The sequence below is a fragment of the Diorhabda sublineata genome, chromosome 8, assembly GCF_026230105.1.
Source record: "Diorhabda sublineata isolate icDioSubl1.1 chromosome 8, icDioSubl1.1, whole genome shotgun sequence".
Taxonomy (NCBI): Eukaryota; Metazoa; Arthropoda; class Insecta; order Coleoptera; family Chrysomelidae; genus Diorhabda; species Diorhabda sublineata.
The window spans coordinates 19,090,455-19,112,037 of NC_079481.1; the positions used below are offsets into that span (position 1 = coordinate 19,090,455).

General features: G+C 30.4%; 1 protein-coding gene across 4 annotated transcripts in view; it reads left to right on the forward strand.

Annotated features, from left to right (window-relative positions):
* The window catches only part of LOC130448241 (anillin-like), a 45,571-nt gene that overhangs the window by 23,152 nt on the left and 836 nt on the right, over nucleotides 1-21,583 (forward strand). For 3 of the 4 annotated variants that reach the window (XM_056785520.1, XM_056785523.1, XM_056785524.1), the window contains 9 exons: nucleotides 12,997-13,090; nucleotides 13,568-13,705; nucleotides 13,771-13,935; nucleotides 14,366-14,603; nucleotides 15,407-15,574; nucleotides 15,632-15,873; nucleotides 17,205-17,378; nucleotides 18,442-18,636; nucleotides 18,697-18,869. In XM_056785520.1, the coding sequence (XP_056641498.1) occupies nucleotides 12,997-13,090; nucleotides 13,568-13,705; nucleotides 13,771-13,935; nucleotides 14,366-14,603; nucleotides 15,407-15,574; nucleotides 15,632-15,873; nucleotides 17,205-17,378; nucleotides 18,442-18,636; nucleotides 18,697-18,869 (1,587 nt within the window). The remainder of the gene's footprint in view (nucleotides 1-12,996; nucleotides 13,091-13,567; nucleotides 13,706-13,770; nucleotides 13,936-14,365; nucleotides 14,604-15,406; nucleotides 15,575-15,631; nucleotides 15,874-17,204; nucleotides 17,379-18,441; nucleotides 18,637-18,696; nucleotides 18,870-21,583) is intronic. The other variant, XM_056785522.1, reaches the window with a different exon arrangement.

Genomic DNA, 21,583 nt, shown 5'->3' on the forward strand with positions numbered 1-21,583 from the left:
TTTGAAGCAAGATTTTGTCTATGTAACAAACAATGAATCGATATAATTGGTGGATTCATTTGTTTTGCTCTTGTCGAAAATCCCTTTTGAGATGCTGTCACCGTCACCGTAGGTGCAAATACTGAAACACTGATTCCAATTTAATCCTTCTTCTTTAAAAAACGAATCGACCATAAGAACAATATCTTCACCTCTAGTTGTTGTTAACATTGGTTTGCAAAATAAAATGGCCTCCTGTATATCTGTTAAACCTGGATACCGCACGTAAACCATGAGTTGAACATCTTTACTTACATCTGTCGTTTCATCCAGTTGAATACTAAATAAACCAGCAATTTTTATAGCAGAAATACGTTGATTCTTAATATCAAATGACATATCATTAATTCTTAAACGAATTATACCATTTGATAATGGTATCTTTTGTAATTTCTTTGAACTTTCATCTCCGAACTTGATACGTGCCATGTCAATGGCAGCAGGCTTTATAAGTTTTTCAGCAATATTATGGGGCTTCTTTTGTCTTGCAATATGCCAAGCTACATAAAAAGAAACAAGTGTAGCTTGTTTGGCAGAATTTATAAAACCATTACTACTTGGTGCATCCTAACGCTGTCTTTTTAAATGGGCTTCTTTTCTTTCGAAAAAAGGACGATCTTTTCCCTCAAAGGAAAATTTTTTATGTTTTGCATCAAAATGTCTTTTAAGTTTGTTCGGTTTCATCGATTCATTACTTAATATTTCACTGCACAACACGCATTGCGGCTTGTTCACTCCTCGATTATAAATGCAAGTAAAACCTAATGCTAAAAATGCTTCCTTGTATTCACGTTTTGTCATTATTAGGGTGATTACAATTTTACAATACGCACTGCAGCTTGATCAATCCACTATTAATAATAAGGCAAAATTTGTTTCTAAAATGCTTGTATTCACGTTTCACTGTTATTCACAACACAATACGCAGAAACGAGTTTTTGACAGAGAGCTTACTGAGTCTGCGCGCACGCAAAGCAATAGCGTGCGTATTACCAACACCTCCTAGAAGAGAAACCGTCAGGACAGGAATTGGATGTCACTTCCGGAAGACCATTCGTGAAGAGCGGTAAAACTAAAACATTGTATTAGGGTATAACTCTTCTAGGAGGTGTTGGTATTACTTATTATTTGATGTATTACTAACTTTTTTGGTTCGACTCAGCGCGACCCAAGAAATATGCTTCGCGACCCATAGGTTCATATGTATGCGAGATATGTTGAAATAGGAGAAAGAAGGATGCTTAAAGGAATATGCGGAGAAAAAAGAAAGAAAACAGAAAAGGGCTAGAAAAGAAGAATTAATGAAGAATTTGAGGATATTTACAAAGAATCTAGAATTAGTATGTTTTTTAGAGGGCTAGGATATATAGAGAGACTACATAAAGGTCAGATACCAAATATAGTGCTCTAGAGAATAAATAAGCAAAGAGAGGAACGGGGACTAGATGTGGTATGACTATTTTAAGAAAGACCAAAGAAATAATATTCAGAATTGGATTTTTCAATTCATAATAGCAAACTGTTAAGTACAAAGACTAAGGAAATTTTGTTAATTTTTGTAATAACAATTGCTATTTGGTGGTAACCAAAGTAAAATAAATTGAAAAATATGATAAATAAAAAATTTGATCCTCGTATAAAAAGAAAAAGTGCATCGAGGAACACAAAAATAAATGAAATATTTTTAAGGAGATAAAAAAGGAGTAACCATGAAAAAAATATCTCATGTCTTAAGGCGTAATGTGGCAACATTTAACTAACAGGTATCGACAATTCCGCATGCCACATGTTGATCACGATAGCTCTGACAAATGCATAAATTTTCGACACGGTTCAGCGTATCGAGTAATGTCTGCATTTATCATCGGTTTGGTGTAACTTGTATCTTGCGATATGGAGTGGAATATTAAGAAAATTACTTTGTTTATGGAATTATAAAATTTCTGTTTATAAAGACAACCAATTAAAAAATTACATCGACCAAATACAAATCCACTGTGATAGAGGTAAATAAAAAAATCAATAATTTCAGTTCCACATTCTATCGTGAGGGCAAAAGCTGTAATTGAACAAAAATGGTTTATCTCTTACCAAGAAAGAAAAATGATTTTCATTTGACTTTTGAGTTTTTTACTAGACGTCGATAAACCCAGACCAACAATATTTTACTAACCTTAACAACAACGTGTTAGAGTTAGATGTTGACCATAGCTTTGCATACATCTGGAATAATTCATGAAATTCTATGTTCAGATATGTGGAGCCGATAAATAAGAGTGCAATCTCTGGTAGTCAAATATATTAATACGTAATCTAAGACATATTGGTATTTGTTCACGGTTGGTATTAAATTATCTTTTAATCGGCGAGATGTCCTCCAAGAGTCTTCTAGAGTGAAATTCCTAAACAAAGCTTAGATCAGTTTATTGTATAATTCTTTCTGGGCGTCTTGGCCACTGATTTATAACTATCACCTCAACTTTTTTTTTACTATTGAAAGTTATTACCAGATAACTAAACTTTACTATATTGAACTAATAAATTCGTATACCACAAACATATGAGACAAAATGCTCGCGACAAAAAGTGACAAGTTGCTTGTGCAAAATTCTTCAGTATGCGGATGTCAGTCGCACGTCTACAAATAAGTAACATTACAGATGATGTGTGGTGTAATGTGCATAGTGTTGTTATTCTTTGGTACGGCAGTAATGCAACCATCTATATATCTATGTCTTTACATTTCAAATATATAGCAGTAATCAATTAAATTATTTATAATTTTATTAGAATTTACAAAATAAAGCTATAAATTTTAATTAGATAATTTAAGCTTTTTTTATCATTCATAGCTTTTTCGTTCTTATGAATTTGAACCATTTCTAAAAATTCTCTTTTTCGTGTATTAGATTTCTTTCAAGAATTTTTAAATCATTATAATTGATTTTATGTTTTTTTGATATTTCATGGTTAATTAATACAGTTTTATTGTTTTTCTGGTATTAATGACATTTTAGTCTATTTTCTAATTATTGAGAGGTCTGCCCTATGTAGACTGCGTCACAATTAGTGAGTAATTAAACCAGTGATTTTTAAAGTGGTCCACCCCCAGGATTCACGGTAAGCTCTTCAACAAGAGTATACTTGAATTTCCATAGTTAGATCTGATTTTTTGACGAGTTGATAATATGGTGAAAGTATTTTGAAAGTGGTTTACGAGAAAAAAAATTTCTGGAACTTCTGAATTAAACTGTTCAATAATCCAATAAAATACTTATTGACAATCTTGTGAAGCATAAAGAAATATTAACAGTAAATACTAAAAAAGGCCATGGTTAGCTAAACTGATTTTCCATCAAAAAATCCTCCTTTAAATTCTGACTTTTTTCATTCATCTCGGCATACGGGCAATCCATTTGTTGATAGTGGCTTGGGATATATTACTCCAACTTCCGCATAAAACATTCCATATTCTCACGAGAATGGACCGCAATTAGGAACGTTCATATCAAGCTATTTCCAAGTTCCAAGTTTTATAGGATTGAGATCCGGGCTTTGAGAAGGCCAAACCATGTTAATTAACAACCCTTGTACCTCTTTCTCTTCGAAATATTCTCTGCATAATTTGAAACTGCTTGGGATCATTGTCCTGTTGGAAAATTAATCTATCCTCGATTAATCGCAAACACGAAGGAACGGGATTTTGTTCTAATTCCCAATTTCATGGCTAGAAAAGCAACCCCAGAATATAATTGAACCACCATGCTTGATTGTTACTATACAGCCTGATATCAGTTTTTCCAGGGCACTACTTTTCGTTTTGAACGGAATAGCTCAAACTTGGATTCATCGCTTAAAAGAACTTTTTTTAAATCTTTCTCAATCCAATCTCGATGGGCAAAGTCCCACTGCACACGTTTTTTCTTCATACATCGCATCTCGCAAACGCCGTTTTACTTTAGTCAATGATAAAGGTTTCACTCTGGTTTTGTTTACTTTAACGCGGATTTCTGGTGCAGTTAAGCCTCTATTTAGCTTGTTAGTAACAATAATGTAATTATCTTCACTTGACGTGGTATTTATCGGCCTTTCCGAGCGCGGACGATCTTGAAAACTGTTTGTCTCCCTGTATCGAGTTATTGTGCCTTAAACATAAGTCTTCGATAACTTTAATTGTAAAGTAATCTCACCTCATTTTAAGACGTCTTCACTGCAGAAACCACAAGTTTAGACTAATTGAGATTGCTGGTGAACAAACCCATATAACCCCAGGTAATAAGAAGTCGGAAGCACGCGTTTTTTGAAGTTAAGTAATTCTTATAATTGACCGATGTAAAACAATTAGTTATTAGCACATCATAAAAATATTATTATAACTCCACCACCTGGCTCTAACGTACCGTTTTTCGAATAAGTATGTTTTTTTAATGTGGTCTCAAATTTTTAGCCGGCAGTGTATATAAATTGTATTACTAGTTTCAAATTAACTCTGAAAGCCACAGCCAAATAAAATAAACTCGTTAATAAATTGATAAGGGCGTGTTTGAAAAACCGCATGAACAAGTCGATTTGTATTTTTAAATGAGCATTTAAATAAAATATAATTAGGGTGTGCCATGTGACTGGCTGACCAATTCCAACTTTATCATTTTAAATGCAACCCTCTGTATATTATTTTTTTTTTTGGATTTTTCAATAAACTTTAGACATAATTCATGTACAATATCCTATACCTATCTTCAACATTTTCGGAATTATCAAGTGTTTTCAGATTTATTACATGAATTAAAATTGAATTTTAAAAAAGAAAATTATTTTATTTGAAAAATTCGCTACATTACACTCAATACGTATTTCCCATTTAGCTCTTGATGTTGAAAAAGTAATCAAAACCATTCCAGAGTTCCTTTTTACCTATATAAATTGAAAAAAATATGTATAATGTATACGAGAGTAGTCATCAATGTCAGTGCTATTGTCGTATGAATTTCGTAAACTGTACATAATAATCAGAAAATGTATAAATTGATTATGGAGGACACACAAATACAAGTTGTTCGCTTATTTCACGAAAAAATAAGAATTACAAGGGACTCGACTCAATTCTACTTGAAATTGAGTAGAAGTATATTTTTATTGGGAACGTGGCAAAGAAACACCAAAGTACACTAACTTCAATATATTTTTCGAGCTTTCCAATACTTATGTATTCATCGTCTGGGACTGAAATTATGGTCAAATAGAATATAAGAAATATGTATAAATGTATAACAATAATAAAATTTTACTTACAATAATTAATTAAGATTTCCGGTGATTTTGATATTATTAAAGCTTGTAAAAATTTTTAAACTCATGGAATTCAAAACTCAATATTCAAATTGACTTGAATGATGTTTAATATTGATTGGTAAATTTATGGATAACATTAAATTTCCTATTATATCCCTATTATAACATTCATTTTTAACAATACATATTATATCATGGACTTTGTAATATATGTTTCGAAAGCTCAGAAAATATATTGAAGTTAGACCACTTTGGTGTTTGTTTGCCACGTTCCCAATAAGAAACCGCTCATAATATAGCTGGCAAAGACACACACACGCGCATAAGTATAGTCTAAACTAAGGAGACTATAGACTTCATGTGTATGGTGTATAGTGTCTAAACATTCATACTGCTATGCTAATCTATACGATACATATCTGAATGAAGATACATAAAGGACAGTTCGGCTGAACACATTTGCTACTTTTTGGTACATCCATTACTTTCTTCTTACGGATATTACTTAATTTGTTACTGTTTCGAAGTACATATTTTACATAATACTTCATAAAATTCTCCTAACTTACATAACTATCCTAATCTACAAATTTTTTTGTGATTTATAGATTTCAGAGACACAATTTCAAAATTATCTCTCATTTTGAATTATATTGTACTGGAAATAGTGAATATACTTTCACTTTTACAAGTTACCTACATTGGTTGTTGTGTATTATTCATAGTATTTTATTTCTACAAAAACATGCCACGTCTTCGCAGAAGACCAAGAAATATTGGTTGACGTTCTCATAATGCGCAAATGGTCCATCGACTGAACAGAACAGTAGAACACTTGACAACTAATGTCAATGTAAGAGAACAAATGGCAAACTCACGTGCAAATAAGAATTCAGAGCAACGCAATCAACGCCTTCTTGCTAATACATTAAGGCAACGAAAGGCGCGTCAACGAGTGACCGACGCTCACAGAGTAAATGAGGGACAGCGGGTGCAAAATCATCGAGCATTGGCACGAGCATCGTTTAATATGACCCTGAAATAGACTATTCATCACTTTCGCTAATCATGATTAATAGTATGGATAAAGAATATAATATTGTCATGCTTACAAATACAAAGGTGAATCGGCCGGTTTATGTTGCGCATCTGAAAAAATTTCACTGCCATCACTAAATCCGCCATTAGAACCTTTGAAAACGCTATTAGCTGGAAACACATCTCAATCAAAGTTGTTTTTGCGTAAAATCCGTAAATTTAATTCTTGCTTCTACGTTGCGTGCTGGAGAGAGGGGAAACCATCGAATTTATTTGTTTATTCCTCTTAAGGATTAACCAAAAATATTGTACATCCAATGGCATTACGATAATTTCAGGATTTGTAGATAATTAACTCTAAGAATAAATACCCATTATAGAATAGTTTAAGATTCAACCTTTTCTACAATCAACATATCTGAAAGCATACTTGTAATAAGTTTCTGATAAAAATTTTCATCAAAATGGTCTAATTGTTACAGCTAATTTCCAAAAGTTTACATTCAAGACGTGGGCCAGGACAGGTCTGTCGGGTCCGCTAGTATTATATAAATTCGATAAAATATGTCAAAAAATAATATCATAATATATCAGAAAAGATTAATATTAGATATCAATTTATTTTACTCAAGTTTTCTAGATATTGCATAGTCATTCCTATATAATTTCTCGGACAATTTCAACATGGTATAGAGTAAATAACATTCGATTTCTTTGTATTTTTATGCATTTTAATTTTGTATATAATGGTAACAATGTATTTTCTGATTTATGACATATATTGATGTTGTATTTGGATATAATGTTATAGTTGCTCAGATAATTGATATAAGGTATATTATTTTCTTCTTGATTTGGATTTATTTGTGAATGTGGATTTAAGTTATTATTTTTATGAAATTAATATAAACATTGTTTAATAATGTTAATAATTTGGTTAGAAGAATATTGATTATTTATTAAGGTAATTTTAAGTTTTTCAATGTGATATTCGTGTGAACTTAAGTTTTATAGTTCTATCTGCTAATCCCATAATGACACTGTTTTTTGTGTTTTTGGATGGTATGGATTATAATTATGTATCTTCCAGATCATGTGTCTTTTGTATATAATTTAGTTTTAATCTATTATCATTAGTTTTAATGACAGTCATATCTGGAAAATTTATAGAGTTATTGTTTTCTATTAAAAGCATTCCTAGATGCTTCATCACATTTATCGTGTGGAACGGCAGCTAAACAGTCATCAACATAGCGTTTGAAAAAATAATACATTGAATTTTATGTTTTTCAATACTTTTTCTTCTATATATCGTTACAATTTATGCTAAGTAGGAAGAAATTGGAGATCCCATTGTACAACCATTTAGTTATTGAGAAAAATTATCTTGAAATTGAGAATAATTATTCATTTGGATGAGCATTGTACCCTCTAGAAACTCATTGTAATTAAGAGATGTATGTTGTTCAATTGAATTCCAACATGTGCTATTATATCATTTGGAATATTGGTGTACATTGAGGTAATATCTAGAGATATCATTTTATAATTATTAGGTATATGTAATGTATCTAAAAATTGCTTAAGCATTAATGAATCTTTTATATAAAATCGTTTAGTTAATTTTTATACAATTTTCGCTAGATATTTAAATAGATTTTAAAATGGTCACTGGATATATGATACTATTGGACGCATCGTATGTCATAAATAAGAAAATATATTGCCCCCATTATATACAAAATTGAAAAGCAAAACCAAAAATACAAAAAAAGATGTTATTTGCTCTATACTATATTGTCCAAGAAATTATATAGGAATGACTATGTAATATCTAGAAAATAGGATAAATGTTCACAAATATACTAAAAATGCATCAACCGCATTACATAAACATGAACAAAATGAAAAGCATGAATTTGATTTCAAAAATACCAAAATATTAACACAAGATAAAAATTATCAAAGCTTAACAATAAAAGAATTGATCTTTATAAAACAAAATAAATTATCAGTTAATGATAAACAAGGCATAAAAAACTAAAAATTTATTATAATTTATTAAATCGTCAAACTTATAAATCGTTAAGTATTTAAGGTAGGTAAACTGATATCTAACATTAATCTTCTCTGATATATTATGACATTATTTTTTGACATTAAAAATAATTCAAAAAGAAGTCTTTAGCTATATTATGAGCGGATTCTTATTGGGAACATAGCAACGAAACACCAAAGTGGACTAACTTCAATATATTTTACAAGCTTTCGAATACTTATGTATTCATCGTCTGGGACTGAAATTATAGCCAAATACAATATAAGAACTATGTATAAAAGTATAACAATAATAAAATTTTACTTACAATAATTAAGGAGAATCAAGATAATATATATATATATATATATATATATATATATATATATATATATATAATTTTCTTCTTCTTATTTTACTTACAATAATTAAGGAGAATCAATATATATATATATATATATATATATATATATATATATATATATATATATATATATATATATATACCTACGCCATTGCCCTTAGGTGAATTTTAGCAATTCAAAAATTTCCAATACCAAAAAATTCAAAACAATTAAAAGGGTTCCTTGGACTCCTAGGATATTACCGAAAATTTATAAAAGATTTTTCAAAATTAACTAAACCATTAACTATTAGACTGAAAAAAGATGCAATTATTAATGTAAACGATTCAGATTACGTCGAATGCTTTGAAATGTGTAAAAATCTGTTGATGAATGAACCAATACTTCAATATCCAGATTTTACAAAACCCTTTAACCTTACCACAGATGCCAGCAATTATGCTTTAGGTGCTGTTCTAACTCAAGGCAAAATAGGCTCTGATTTACCTGTGGCTTACGCCAGCAGAACCCTAAATGATTCAGAATGCAACTATTCTGTAATCGAGAAAGAACTTCTTGCCATAGTTTGGGCAACCAAATACTTCCGCCCCTATCTTTTTGGCAGAAAATTTACAATAGTTACCGATCATAAACCACTCCAGTGGTTATTCTCACTTAAAGATCCAAGTTCAAAACTTGTTAGATGGCGCTTGAAACTTGAGGAATATGATTATGATATTGTATACAAAAAGGGTGCTTCAAATACCAATAGCGATTGTTTATCCCGAATTCAAATAAATATCAATGAAACTGAATTACAAGAACCTCAATGTTCTAAAAAATTACTAGTTTATATGGACAAATTTAATAAAAAACTCTCATCAACTCCCGACGATAATGTATCGCTAATAGTTGAAACAGATAACGAAAGTAATAATAATGAGAATGACGACGAAGATATAACTGTTCATACAAATGAGGAAAATCCTGTAATTGGTATACCAATTTCAGATTCAGCGATAAATGTTGGTAAAAATCAATTAATATTTTCGGAAGTAAATTTCGAACCAGCCGTACCTACTATTATGAAACTATATGAAAATAAACAAAGAATTGTTGTGCAATTATCTAAAAACAATTTTGAGCAAGATGTCATTAATTTCGTAAAAGAATACATAGTACCAAAAACTAAATATTTTATTTATTTCGAAGACCCAATTTATGAAAAATTCAGTGTCGTTCTACAAAATCACTTTCAAGATTCTCAAATTGACTTTGTTAAATGTAATAAAAAATTAATAGATGTTCCCTTAAATGAAATTAAAGAAGTGATTCAAAATTACCACAAAGGTAAGACTAATCATAGAGGACTAGATGAAACTGAAAATCAATTAAGAACTTTGTATTACTGGCCAAATCAAAGAGCATCTATACAAACTTATATAAACAAATGTGAAGTTTGCCAGTTAAGTAAATATAATAGAGTACACTAGGAATAGTATAGAAGAAAAATTTGATAACATTAATATTCATTCTACCTTAGATAGACCAAAGAGAGGGTTAATTAACGGTCTTGGATCAATAGTAAAAACAATAACAGGAAACTTGGACTCTGAAGATGGAGAAAGAATTAATTCAATTATGGAACATTTAAAACAAAACCAAGAAAACTTGCAAAATCAAATAAGAATGCAATATTCTGTTAGTCGCCAAATAACTGATAATTTTAATAAGACAATTCAGGACATTCAGTATAATGAAAAATTATTAAAAACGAAAATATTTGAGATAAGAGATATTCTAGATTTTCAAGCAAATGCGGAAAATATTAAATATTTAAAAGATTTATTCAACGAACTTCTTATCACATTCAATGTAATTCAAGACATTTTAGAAACGGTTGAAAATTCCTTGACCTTCTGTAAACTTAGAACATTACATCCAAGTATTATAAAATCTCACGATTTATTTGTAGAGTTGCAAAAAGTGCATTATTACTACCAAGCGGAATTACCCTTTGAATTAAAACATAAAAATATTTTAGAATTTGAAGCCGTCATAGACGTAGTTTGTAAAGTAGAAAATAATCAAATTCAATATTTTTTATCGATACCCATTAACTATGATATTTTATTTAATCTTTTTTATATGTTACCTATACCTACAGAAATTGAATCAGAATACGTAACATTAATACCTAATTCAAAATTTTTACTTAAATCAAATAATATCATTAAACCTCTAAATGACATTTGTACTCGCGGCAATATATTTCAATGTCCTAACCATTTGCAAGACAATAATAATTATGGATGCGAAGAGAACATATTGCTAGCAGGAAATTCTACATATTGTCAATATACAAAAATTGAAATAATTAAGAATCACATTGAAATTATTCCGGAGATAAATCAATTTTTGGCAATATTTCCCGTAGAAGAAAAATTAATCATAAAATGTAAGCAAGAAACTGAAGTGAGAACTCTTAAAGGCATTTATTCAATAGAAAATTCGGCATGTAAAATTATATTTAGGAACCAAGAGTTAATATTTCAACAAAAAACGTTTGGACAACCTTTTGTAATAAATGAATTAAATTTGAAATTAAATCAATTACACGTTTCTCCAATGAGGATTGATTTAAAAAAATTAAAATTAAAGGATATTCCAAATCAACTGGTAACGCCAATATTCACTAATTTTCACATTCCCAGTATTTGGACTATTCTTCTTTATATAGCATTGATATTGGCCTTCTTGTGGATTTCGTATAAGAAGAAACATTCAGGAAGGACAAGTAAGAATCACCCGCAGGCAACAGAAGATGGGATCCAACTTCCAGGAGAAGCTTCCTTCTAAAGGGGGAGGTGTCACCTACGCCATTGCCCTTAGGTGGACAGTATATTGTGCTGATTAAGAACTTATTTTATTGTAGAATTGCTTAGCTTGTGTTTACCAAAAGATTATTTAATTCACGTTTGTAATAAAAAATATCAGTCTTGTAATTGAAGTTGTTGGTAGAATTTATGTTAGAAATAAAGTTAGTTTTTAAAAACACGGTTCCAGTAAATTAAAAGTTAAGTTATATATATATATATATATATATATATATATATATATATATATATATATATATATATATATATATATATATATATATACATATATATATATATATATATATATATATATATATATATATATATATATATAATTTTCTTCTTCTTCTTATTTCTAGACCATTTAAATGTTCTTGATTTTAGGTCTCTTCTGTTTTAAAATTAGTTTTTTTTGATAACTTTTAAAAGAAAGATAAATTTTGACGTTTCGACTTTTCTTCAAGTCTTTATCAAAATATTAAAACAAGAACATTTAGCAAATATAAATATATATATATATATATATATATATATATATATATATATATATATATACAGGGTAGCAACGAAACACCAAATTGGACAAAGTGTCCAATCTCTGAATTGTAGATTCTAGACCTCAAAATATGATGATTCTGCTCAACATGCCTTATGCAAATATTGCTAGTTTCCGAATTTATTTGGTAAATAACTATTACACTTGCTAATTACCAAATTGTTAATAAATGGTATACTAATGTATTACTTATTCTTATTATTATCCAATTTTTGCTTCTACACAAACTGTCTAAAAGTGATACTTAAAAAAAACGAAAAATTAAACTCTACACAAATGGTCGTAATAGCGACACAAGCTACTTGAACAAAAAAATGAAAAATTAAACCACGGCTTAATTCACGAATGTGTTTTTGATATTAAGAGATCTTTACGAAAGCGGATTATAAAGTGTGTTGAAGTAAATGGTGGGCATTTTGAGCATTCGCTTTGAAGTTTTTTATTTTTGTTTACAAATTTGTTATTGTTATATATTAAAGGAATAATAAAATTTTTTTATGAAAAAAGTTTACTTTGATTTCATTTACACAAATTGCCAATTTTCAAAGAGAAATTGTGAAAAAATAAAAAATTATTGGGAAAATAAAAATTTAAATATAAACTTAAACTCTCGCAATATGTAATATTTGCATAAGGTACGTTGAGCAGAATCATCATATTTTGAGGTCTACAGTTCAGAGATTGGACATTCTTAATGAATGACCCTGTATATATATATATATATACATATATATAGTGAATATTTTCATTTATCGTCTTCCTTTTATTGTTTTTCAAAGTTGCTAATTCCATTTTTATTTGTGAATACAGTTTAGAAACAAGTAACAATTCAGATAACCCTAATACTAGCTTCGGCCGTGAAATAATGAAAGCTGTATGTATTAATCAATCACAACAAAAAAGGGTAAGTATACATTCCATTATATCTTATTATTATGTTCAATCTCTTCTTCAATTTATATTTATATATACCTAAAAATGTGTTACGAAGTTTGCTACTTTTTTTTAAATAATTTCACTTCCCATGGGTTTCTTCTATGTTTGTTAGCATTCATTTAAATCTTTGATCGGATTTGTTTCCTTGAAAACGGTATTTATAATTAGTTTGTTCTTAATTTTATTACATATTTAGAAGTAAATTATTTTAACCTGCATAATGTGCTTGAAGGAATATTATTGATTTCACTAATTTCCTTTTCATTTTAAGCACTAATTTATTTGCATAATTCGCAATAAGGTCAACTTATCAAGTTTTTAACAGAATTTAGTTTGGGTTAATTTTTCCTCCTGTCTCAATTCTCCCTGTATTCTGAATGCCTCTGATTATTTCTTAATATCAATAAAACTGGTTTTATGTATTTATTTATGAAAAACTTTTCAGCCTATTTATGATGAAAGTACTGCCAGTGATATTTCAAGTATTTTAGATGACATGGATAATTATTTAGATGATGCAAGCAATGAAGACAATAATAGTGTTGGCCCAACTCCACCAAAGGTACGCCATGTATCACCTCAGGTAAATATTAATTTATCTATTATAATTAAAAAAATGTAATGTAAGGTTTTTTGTGTTATTTTTAGAAAGTTGTTACACAAACTTCTAACTCCTTCAGCTACATAAATTATTCTCCAGATTTTTCTACTCCAAAAACAACGAATAAATCTTTTCCAGAGTATGTTGTTGAAGGTGAAAATATTTTACCTTTGACTCATACTGTTAGTTTCTACAGGAAACAACAAAATCAAGCAAGTATATTAGATTATTATTCAAAAGTTTATAATTTATATACCAAAATACCAAAACTGATACCTTCGCGCAAGTAAACACTCGGATCTTATTACTTCTCTTGCTCCAATACACTGCTATTTCAGTTTGCTTTTCATCTGTCTTCATGATGTATTTTTATGGGCCTCCAGCTTGTTTATTTCATATAATTTTTTTAAACATAACATTCTCCGATAAATTATCATTAGTTAAAAAAGATTAGCTTAATCTTTCATAGTTATATATTTAGATTTTTTCCTATAAATAAGAAAATGTTTTCAAAAACGATATAGTTTATTCTTCCCATGAACTTGCATAATTAAATTGCTTCTATTCATTTCTACTTTTGTTTCTGCATCTTTGTTTAGTTTTTATGCAAATATCAAAAATCATCTAGATAATGATTTTCAGATTCAGTCTCCCATTCGCCAAATAAAAAGACAACCAATAATTGAAGAATCTTTAACAGAAAGTAACGCTAATGAAAATGAGGTAGTAAAAGAAAAAATTAAAGAACTACAAGAAGAGGTCAACAGACAACAAAACATTATTTCACAGACTAGCCAGGCACTTAATTTGTGCAGTTGTACACCAGAATTTTCAGGATCTACAGAACAGGTTGAGGCAGAGAGGGTTTTATTAGTAGCCAGTAAGTTTCTTTTAAGACATCTTTTCTATAAGACGTCAAATTTGATCACCTTAGGTATCACACCATTCTACAATGATTCGGGTTTTTATTAAGTTGAACACTTTGATGAAACCTATTAAACAGATGAAGAATAATACTTTGTGCTTATACCACCAATTTAGATCTAAATATTATTGATATAAAAACAGTGTTAAAAATCCAAAGTACAAAATTTGTAAACATTTCTCATATTTAATAAACTATGTTTAGTTTTTAACAAAGTTCAAATTTTCATATAAAATTTTATGGATCGATAACATTCTGTAATAAAAAGTCGATTTTTAAAATTTCATCTAATAATAAGCTGTTTTACTAGATTTCTAGTGGTTTAAATCCACTAGAAATATCAATTAACTATTCATTTAAATGTTTGTATATATTTTCCACCAGTTTCCTCTTAAGAAGAGCACTGTTGATTAGAAAATATTTCTTTCTCTGATAAAGAGTTCAATCCTCATATCCTTATTTAATTATATTCTTTTCATTGAGTCGTTCACTTTCCAATAAAATGCATTTATCCAACTTTGAAAAACTGCACCAGATTTATCCCTTTTTTTGCTATAAAATTAATTGATTAAAACTCCGTTTCCCCTCTTGTCATACATAGTGAAAATTATGCCGAATATACACAATAATACTTAAGTATATGTAACCTGACTCATTTTGAGGTTGGATGAGGGCAAACTACATACTGCTACACTCGATTTCAATTTATGTTTAACTTTATCAATTTAAAAATTCTACTTGAATTTTTACAACTCCAGCTCACAGAAGACAAGCAGCTTTGCATGAACTACAAAGACTAAAAGTTGAAGGCACTATTAGACCACAACAAGAACATTCAAAGAATGTACCTTTAGAAAAAGGTACATTGACCATATCGAACATAGTGCTTCCATTAAAACACAAATACGTTAAAGCTTTGGCTGCTGGTAAGTATGCAGATGAACTGTCATTATATACTCCGCGTCCATTATTTTATTTTGTAGCAGGAGGTAAAGGACATCACATAGTATGTTTAATAAAATGTGGAGAACAAGTGATTCCCACCAAATTAACATCTACCGTAGTTCTCAGTGTCAAGAATCCTGATACAGAATTAGTTATTCCGGGAAACGTTGTTATCCACAACATCTATAGTGATTTTACAATAACTTTTGAAGTATACTGTCTTCAAGCTCAGGAAGAATTTCTACCACATGAAGTAAAATATCACATAAACAATAAAAAGGTATGTAATAGTTTAAGATATTTTTAAATAACTAAATAATAACTCATAAAGCAGCAATTAGAAGTTTCGATTTTTATAAGTAATTTTTCATTATAGTAGTTTCGTTATTGGTCCATGAATTCTATTATTAATAATTTGCTTTAGGAGTTACGTTATTGGCGATTTTCTAATCTCTCTTATTGTTTGTGGCTTTTATAATGAATCTTGCATTTTTGCAATTTGGATGTCCTGATCAATTCTTGTGCTATACAATACTGAATGATTTCAGGACTTAGGACAGAATCAGACAATCAAAAAATCATAGATCTATGCATATAAGTCCAAAATAGCGATAAATAGTGATGGACACTCCAATCACAACAATTGTTTAAGAGGAGGCATAGTAAAACTTTTAGTCTCTTCTGCAATAATGAACAAATCACCACTCCAACACTATCTGACAGTTTATTTGTGAGTGTTGCTGTTGTGGAGGTAAAGTGTTCAGTGTGAATATAACTTGGTAACATTGATTGTTCAATACTAAATTATCTACATGATCATTTATTTGCCAGAAGTCATTAGAAAATTATATAAAAATTTAAAGAAGTCCTCGTCCTCATCAAGGCAATGCTCGTTCTTACACATCGATTTATAAAGGAATTTTTGACTCACTAAAATATTGATACACACTAAATGGCTTTTATTTATAGAATCGAGACTGGTAGAATATCTAACCTGTCTATTGAAATGGAGGCAGGTCGAACAAACGACCTGCAAATGAACCCCAAAGCCCTTGAAAATTACCGCTAGGCTAACTAACTTAAACCGGTCAAAATAAATTTAAATAACATTTGGAGAAAATGAAGTGAAGGAGGAACTTGCTTCCAGGTTTGAAGTTAACGATAGACAGTTAATTTCGGGTTTTCGAAAGCATTATCAGAAATCCTCTGTCCTCTAAAACAATCAATCAACTACCATTTGATCGAGTGAATGTGAAAGAGAATTTAATAATAAAACTCGTTCACCATCTTCATCCAACATACTACTACAGACTATAATTTCTGGCTTGTTGTTGACACCAGTGGTAGCTGGTAGTTTTGGACTATATTTCAAAACAAATTTCTTAAACAAAAAGTAAATCTGTATTGTTTCACTGCTTTTCATAGTAATTGAAAAGTTCGAGTTCAATAATGTGCTTTTTTTTAACCTAATACTTTACACAGGCAAATATTTTTTGGTGGCGGTATCAATATTAAATTGTTGATTGCTAATATTTGCTCAACATATCATCTTCATGTCTAATATTAATAATGTTTATGTCGAAGACTATTTAATATTTATATTGTTTTTAGCCCGGCAATAAATTGACAACTCCTAAAAAATTAAAACAAGATTCCAGAATGGTAATGCCAATCAAAGAATCTCCAGCAGGCCCACAAGCAGTAAGGACTTCCTCATTTGCAATCATGGGATATGTTGTATTTTCTGTGCAAGCAGTGAATAAACGAATTTGGAATTTGAATAATGTAAGAATATCAATAATTTTATTTCATTAGAAGTTTGATTTAATTTGGTATCCATAAATTACTGTAAAAAATAAAAAATTATGTACATTGTAAGATATTGCAAGAAAACTCTCATGATTTTATTTAAACAACAGATTTTTGAGAAAAATGCTTCATTTATATCATGCTTGTATAAAAATAAAAAATTTTCTCCAAAAAGAAAGCATATGTTATGGTTCTCATACGCCAACAGTGCACATTTGAGCTTTAAGACGACCTCTTTCAGTGACAAACTGTGTCTGTATTGTCTTCCATATTAATGTCATTTCATACCATTATTGATCCGCCACAGCAGCATTACTCAAACCTTTCTTTCTTTCTCTGTATATTGCGACTCATCGATCATTGTCAAATATGGCATGATATGAGAATATTACATTCGACCATTGCACTAGTAATATTCCCAGTAAAATGAGCCATAGTAAACTGTAATTATACACTTTGATGTGCTGGAGGTTCAGTTGCAGGCTTACAATCTTTACATCAGTAAGTGTTTCTTGTTGATAACGCCACATACGATCATCTTGGCGAAGTAGATGTAATAAACACACAAAAATCGGTTGTACTTTGCTTTTTATTGTGTCCTATGATTTTGGCGAACTAAGGATTCATTTTATAGGTTTACTTAATTTAAGTTACGTACGTAGAAAAAATTATTTTAAAATAATTCATCTCTTACATTTTGACAAATTCACATGTTTTACACAGAAACAAGAAGTAATAGTAAGTTATTACCAATTTTTGAAAAAAAACAGCTATTCAGATAGAAATATTAGGCAGCAGCAAAATTAACCCAGTAAAAGTTATACAAATAGTTTTACACGTATAGTTAAGAAGGTATAGTAGTAGTAGTATATCGGACTAATACATTTATTGGAAATTTTATGTTGGACTCTTATTTTTGTATATATATATTTGTAATATTTTTGAAATTGCATATAAATTTAATACAAATATGATATTTAATCATTCTAATTACTGCTAACTATGCAGTCAGTTCATTATATCATTAAATGTGTTGCAGACACCGTCTATGAGCCCTTTGGAAGGTACAGTAGAAATGCGTATTAGCTGCGAGTTGGCCGTTTCAGTAGAACACAAAGGATTCTTAACTATGTTTGAAGATGTTTCTGGATTCGGTGCATGGCATAGGAGATGGTGCATACTTAAAGGACATACATTGAGTTATTGGAAATATCCAGATGATGAGAAAAAAATGGTACCTTCACTTACACATTAAAATATATAGTTGATTTATATTGGTAACTATGTTTTTTAGGCTCCAATAAATCACATCGATCTGAAAAACTGCATAACGGAAAATGTCAATCCAGTAAATAGAGATATTTGTGCAAGATTACACACACTTCTGTTGGAAATAGAGAGGCCTGCTTATTCTACTGATAAAGATAGTCTAGTTACTATTTGTAAAGGAGATAAAACTATTATAAGGTTGGTAATATTGTATATTATAAGTAATCTTATTCTCAGAATTTATATACAGGGTGGGTCTGGAGGAGTACATTAAACTCTAGGAGTGTATTGTACACGCGAAAAAAATGTAAAAAACTCATATGTTCTTATGCAATTTTCATTTATCTTCAAGTTATAGAGTGATTAAAAATGTTCATCTAGCTTTCCACTTATATCTGAATTTTAACATTATCAAAGTATGCCATGTTCGAGGCTCAAAGGCATTTGATAATTCTGAAGTTTTGATGAACTGTCAGTGTACAGTGAACAGTAACTGAACGTTTAATTTCGAATTTAAGTGATTGTTAGTGTTGCAAAATGCCAGATACTTATTCAAATTTAGAATATGCAAATATGGTGTTTGTTTACGATTTCTGTAATGGAAATGCTACAGCTGCTGCTGAAGAATATCGTCAACGTTATCCACACCAAAGATATCCTTGATAAAAACGTATTTATTAGAGTTTTTAACAAATTGTGCGAGACTGGTAAGCTTCCCAGTGCTAACATATAATCTGAACGCGCTATATCCTTATCACGTACAGAGAGTACAGCACCTACAACCAGAGGATTATGCTAACCGTATGGAGTTTTGTCGGTGGATAAATAATAATCATCGTGTTGTATCGAGTATACCCTTTGCGGATAAAGCTACATTTACCCGTGATGGCATTAATAATACTCGTAACTATCATGTATGATCTGACGAAAATCCCCACGCAATAGTCGAAAGCAATTTTCAATATAGGTTTTCTGTAAACATGTAGTGTGGTATGGTTGACAGTTATTTAATTGGCGCTTTCATTTTGGAGAATCGTCTCACAGGAGACAACTACCTAAATTTTTTAGAAAATGAATTACAAGGCCTACTAGAGGATGTTCCTGTAAATATTAGAATGCAGATATACTATCAGCACAATGGAGCTCCTGCACATGTCGCTCGACAGGTCAAGCAACATTTGGATGAACGTTTTTCAGGGCGTTAGATTGGTCGTGGAGGTCCTATTAATTGGCCCACAAGATCTCCAGACTTCACACCACTAGATTTTTGTTTATGGGGTTGGATGAGAAATGAAGTCTACCAAATAAAAGTGGACACACGGGATACACTAATTAGACGAATTGAGAATACTGCAAACCATATTAAAGAAGAAAGAAATGAATCAATTGGGAGAGACAACAAACGCTCTTCGTAGACGAAGCAGAAAATTTTTAGTCAATGGCGGTATTTTTAAACATTTATTGAAAGAACGCTATAATCAAGAAAATTTTTATGTGATAATTTGTTTATTTGTTAATATGCTATAACTTGAAAACAAATGAAAATCGGATAAGAACATATGAGTTTTTTTACATTATTTCCACTCCTAGAGTTTGGTGCGCTCCTCTCGACTCACCATGTATATACACCTCACAAAAATTATCGCATCAATCATTATTTTTTAAATATTTTAAATGTGTTGCCTGTTTTTCGAATTTTATTATTATTACAAATTAAAACACCAATAGATACGCCTTTTGCAACATTTATTTTATATCAGTTTAATCTACAGAGGACAAAAAGTTTGATTTACCAAAACATACAAAATATCAAAAAAATTGTACAAAATATCTATACACAAAATGAACGGTGCTTAAACAGCTTCCATTTGCTTTGGAAGGCTTCTAAACAGGCTCTGGACATATCCTTGCGGCTTGTGTTCCCAGAAGTTAAAAAAAAACATTTTGAAGATCATCTAGTGTTCTTATTGGTGCCGGATGTTGCTGAATTTGCCATCCTAGATTGTCCTAGATTTGGTCTATTGGGTTAAGGTCCGGGCTACGTGCAGGCCAATTCAGGGTGGATATCTCGACCTCTTCTAAGTACTGCTGAACCACTCAAGCAGCGTGTGGACGAGCATTATCGTGCATTAGCACAGAGTTGTCACCGATATCAGGCATATAGGGCACTACATGGGGCTCTAGGTTATTGGTTATGTACCTGTCAGCGTTTAGTCTTCCATCATTCACTGGTACTAACTCCGTGCGACCCTCGAAAGAAATTCCTGCCCAAACCATGATAGAGCCACCACCAAAGCTTTCAGTTTCACAAAAATTAACCTGATCGTGTCATTCACCACGTTGCCTATATACTGGTACACGCCTATCTGATGAATACAGACAAAATCTTGATTCATCCGTGAATAAAATATTGGACCAATCCAATTCCAATCTTGCTACTCGTTGTTCTCTGGTAAGACGTGGACCTCTAGCTGGCACTCTGGCTCGTATACTTGCTTCTCTCAGCCTATTTCGAATTGTTCGTATGCTTATTCGGACATTAAGAGCAGCCAACAGATCTGTTTGCAGCCTTCGAGTGGTGGTATGCCTAATTCTTAACGCCGTTAACCTCATATAACGATCATCTATTACCGAAATTGTCCTGCCCTGTTCCTTGGTAACGAATAACAACTCTGGATATGGTGCTTTGTTGAACTCCAATTACCCCGGCGACGTATCTTTGACTGCGGCCATCATGTATGAGCGCGATGTTTCTAGCGGCTTCTTCATTCGTCACATGTCTTATTAAACGTTGAGGCACATCCATTATTAACAAAGTAACACAGTTTGCTTAGAATCTTCTCGATCTGAATGCATTCTTCAAGACAGAAATGATTTAGTCGAGCATTTTTGCTTCTAAAAAAATTTGTAAG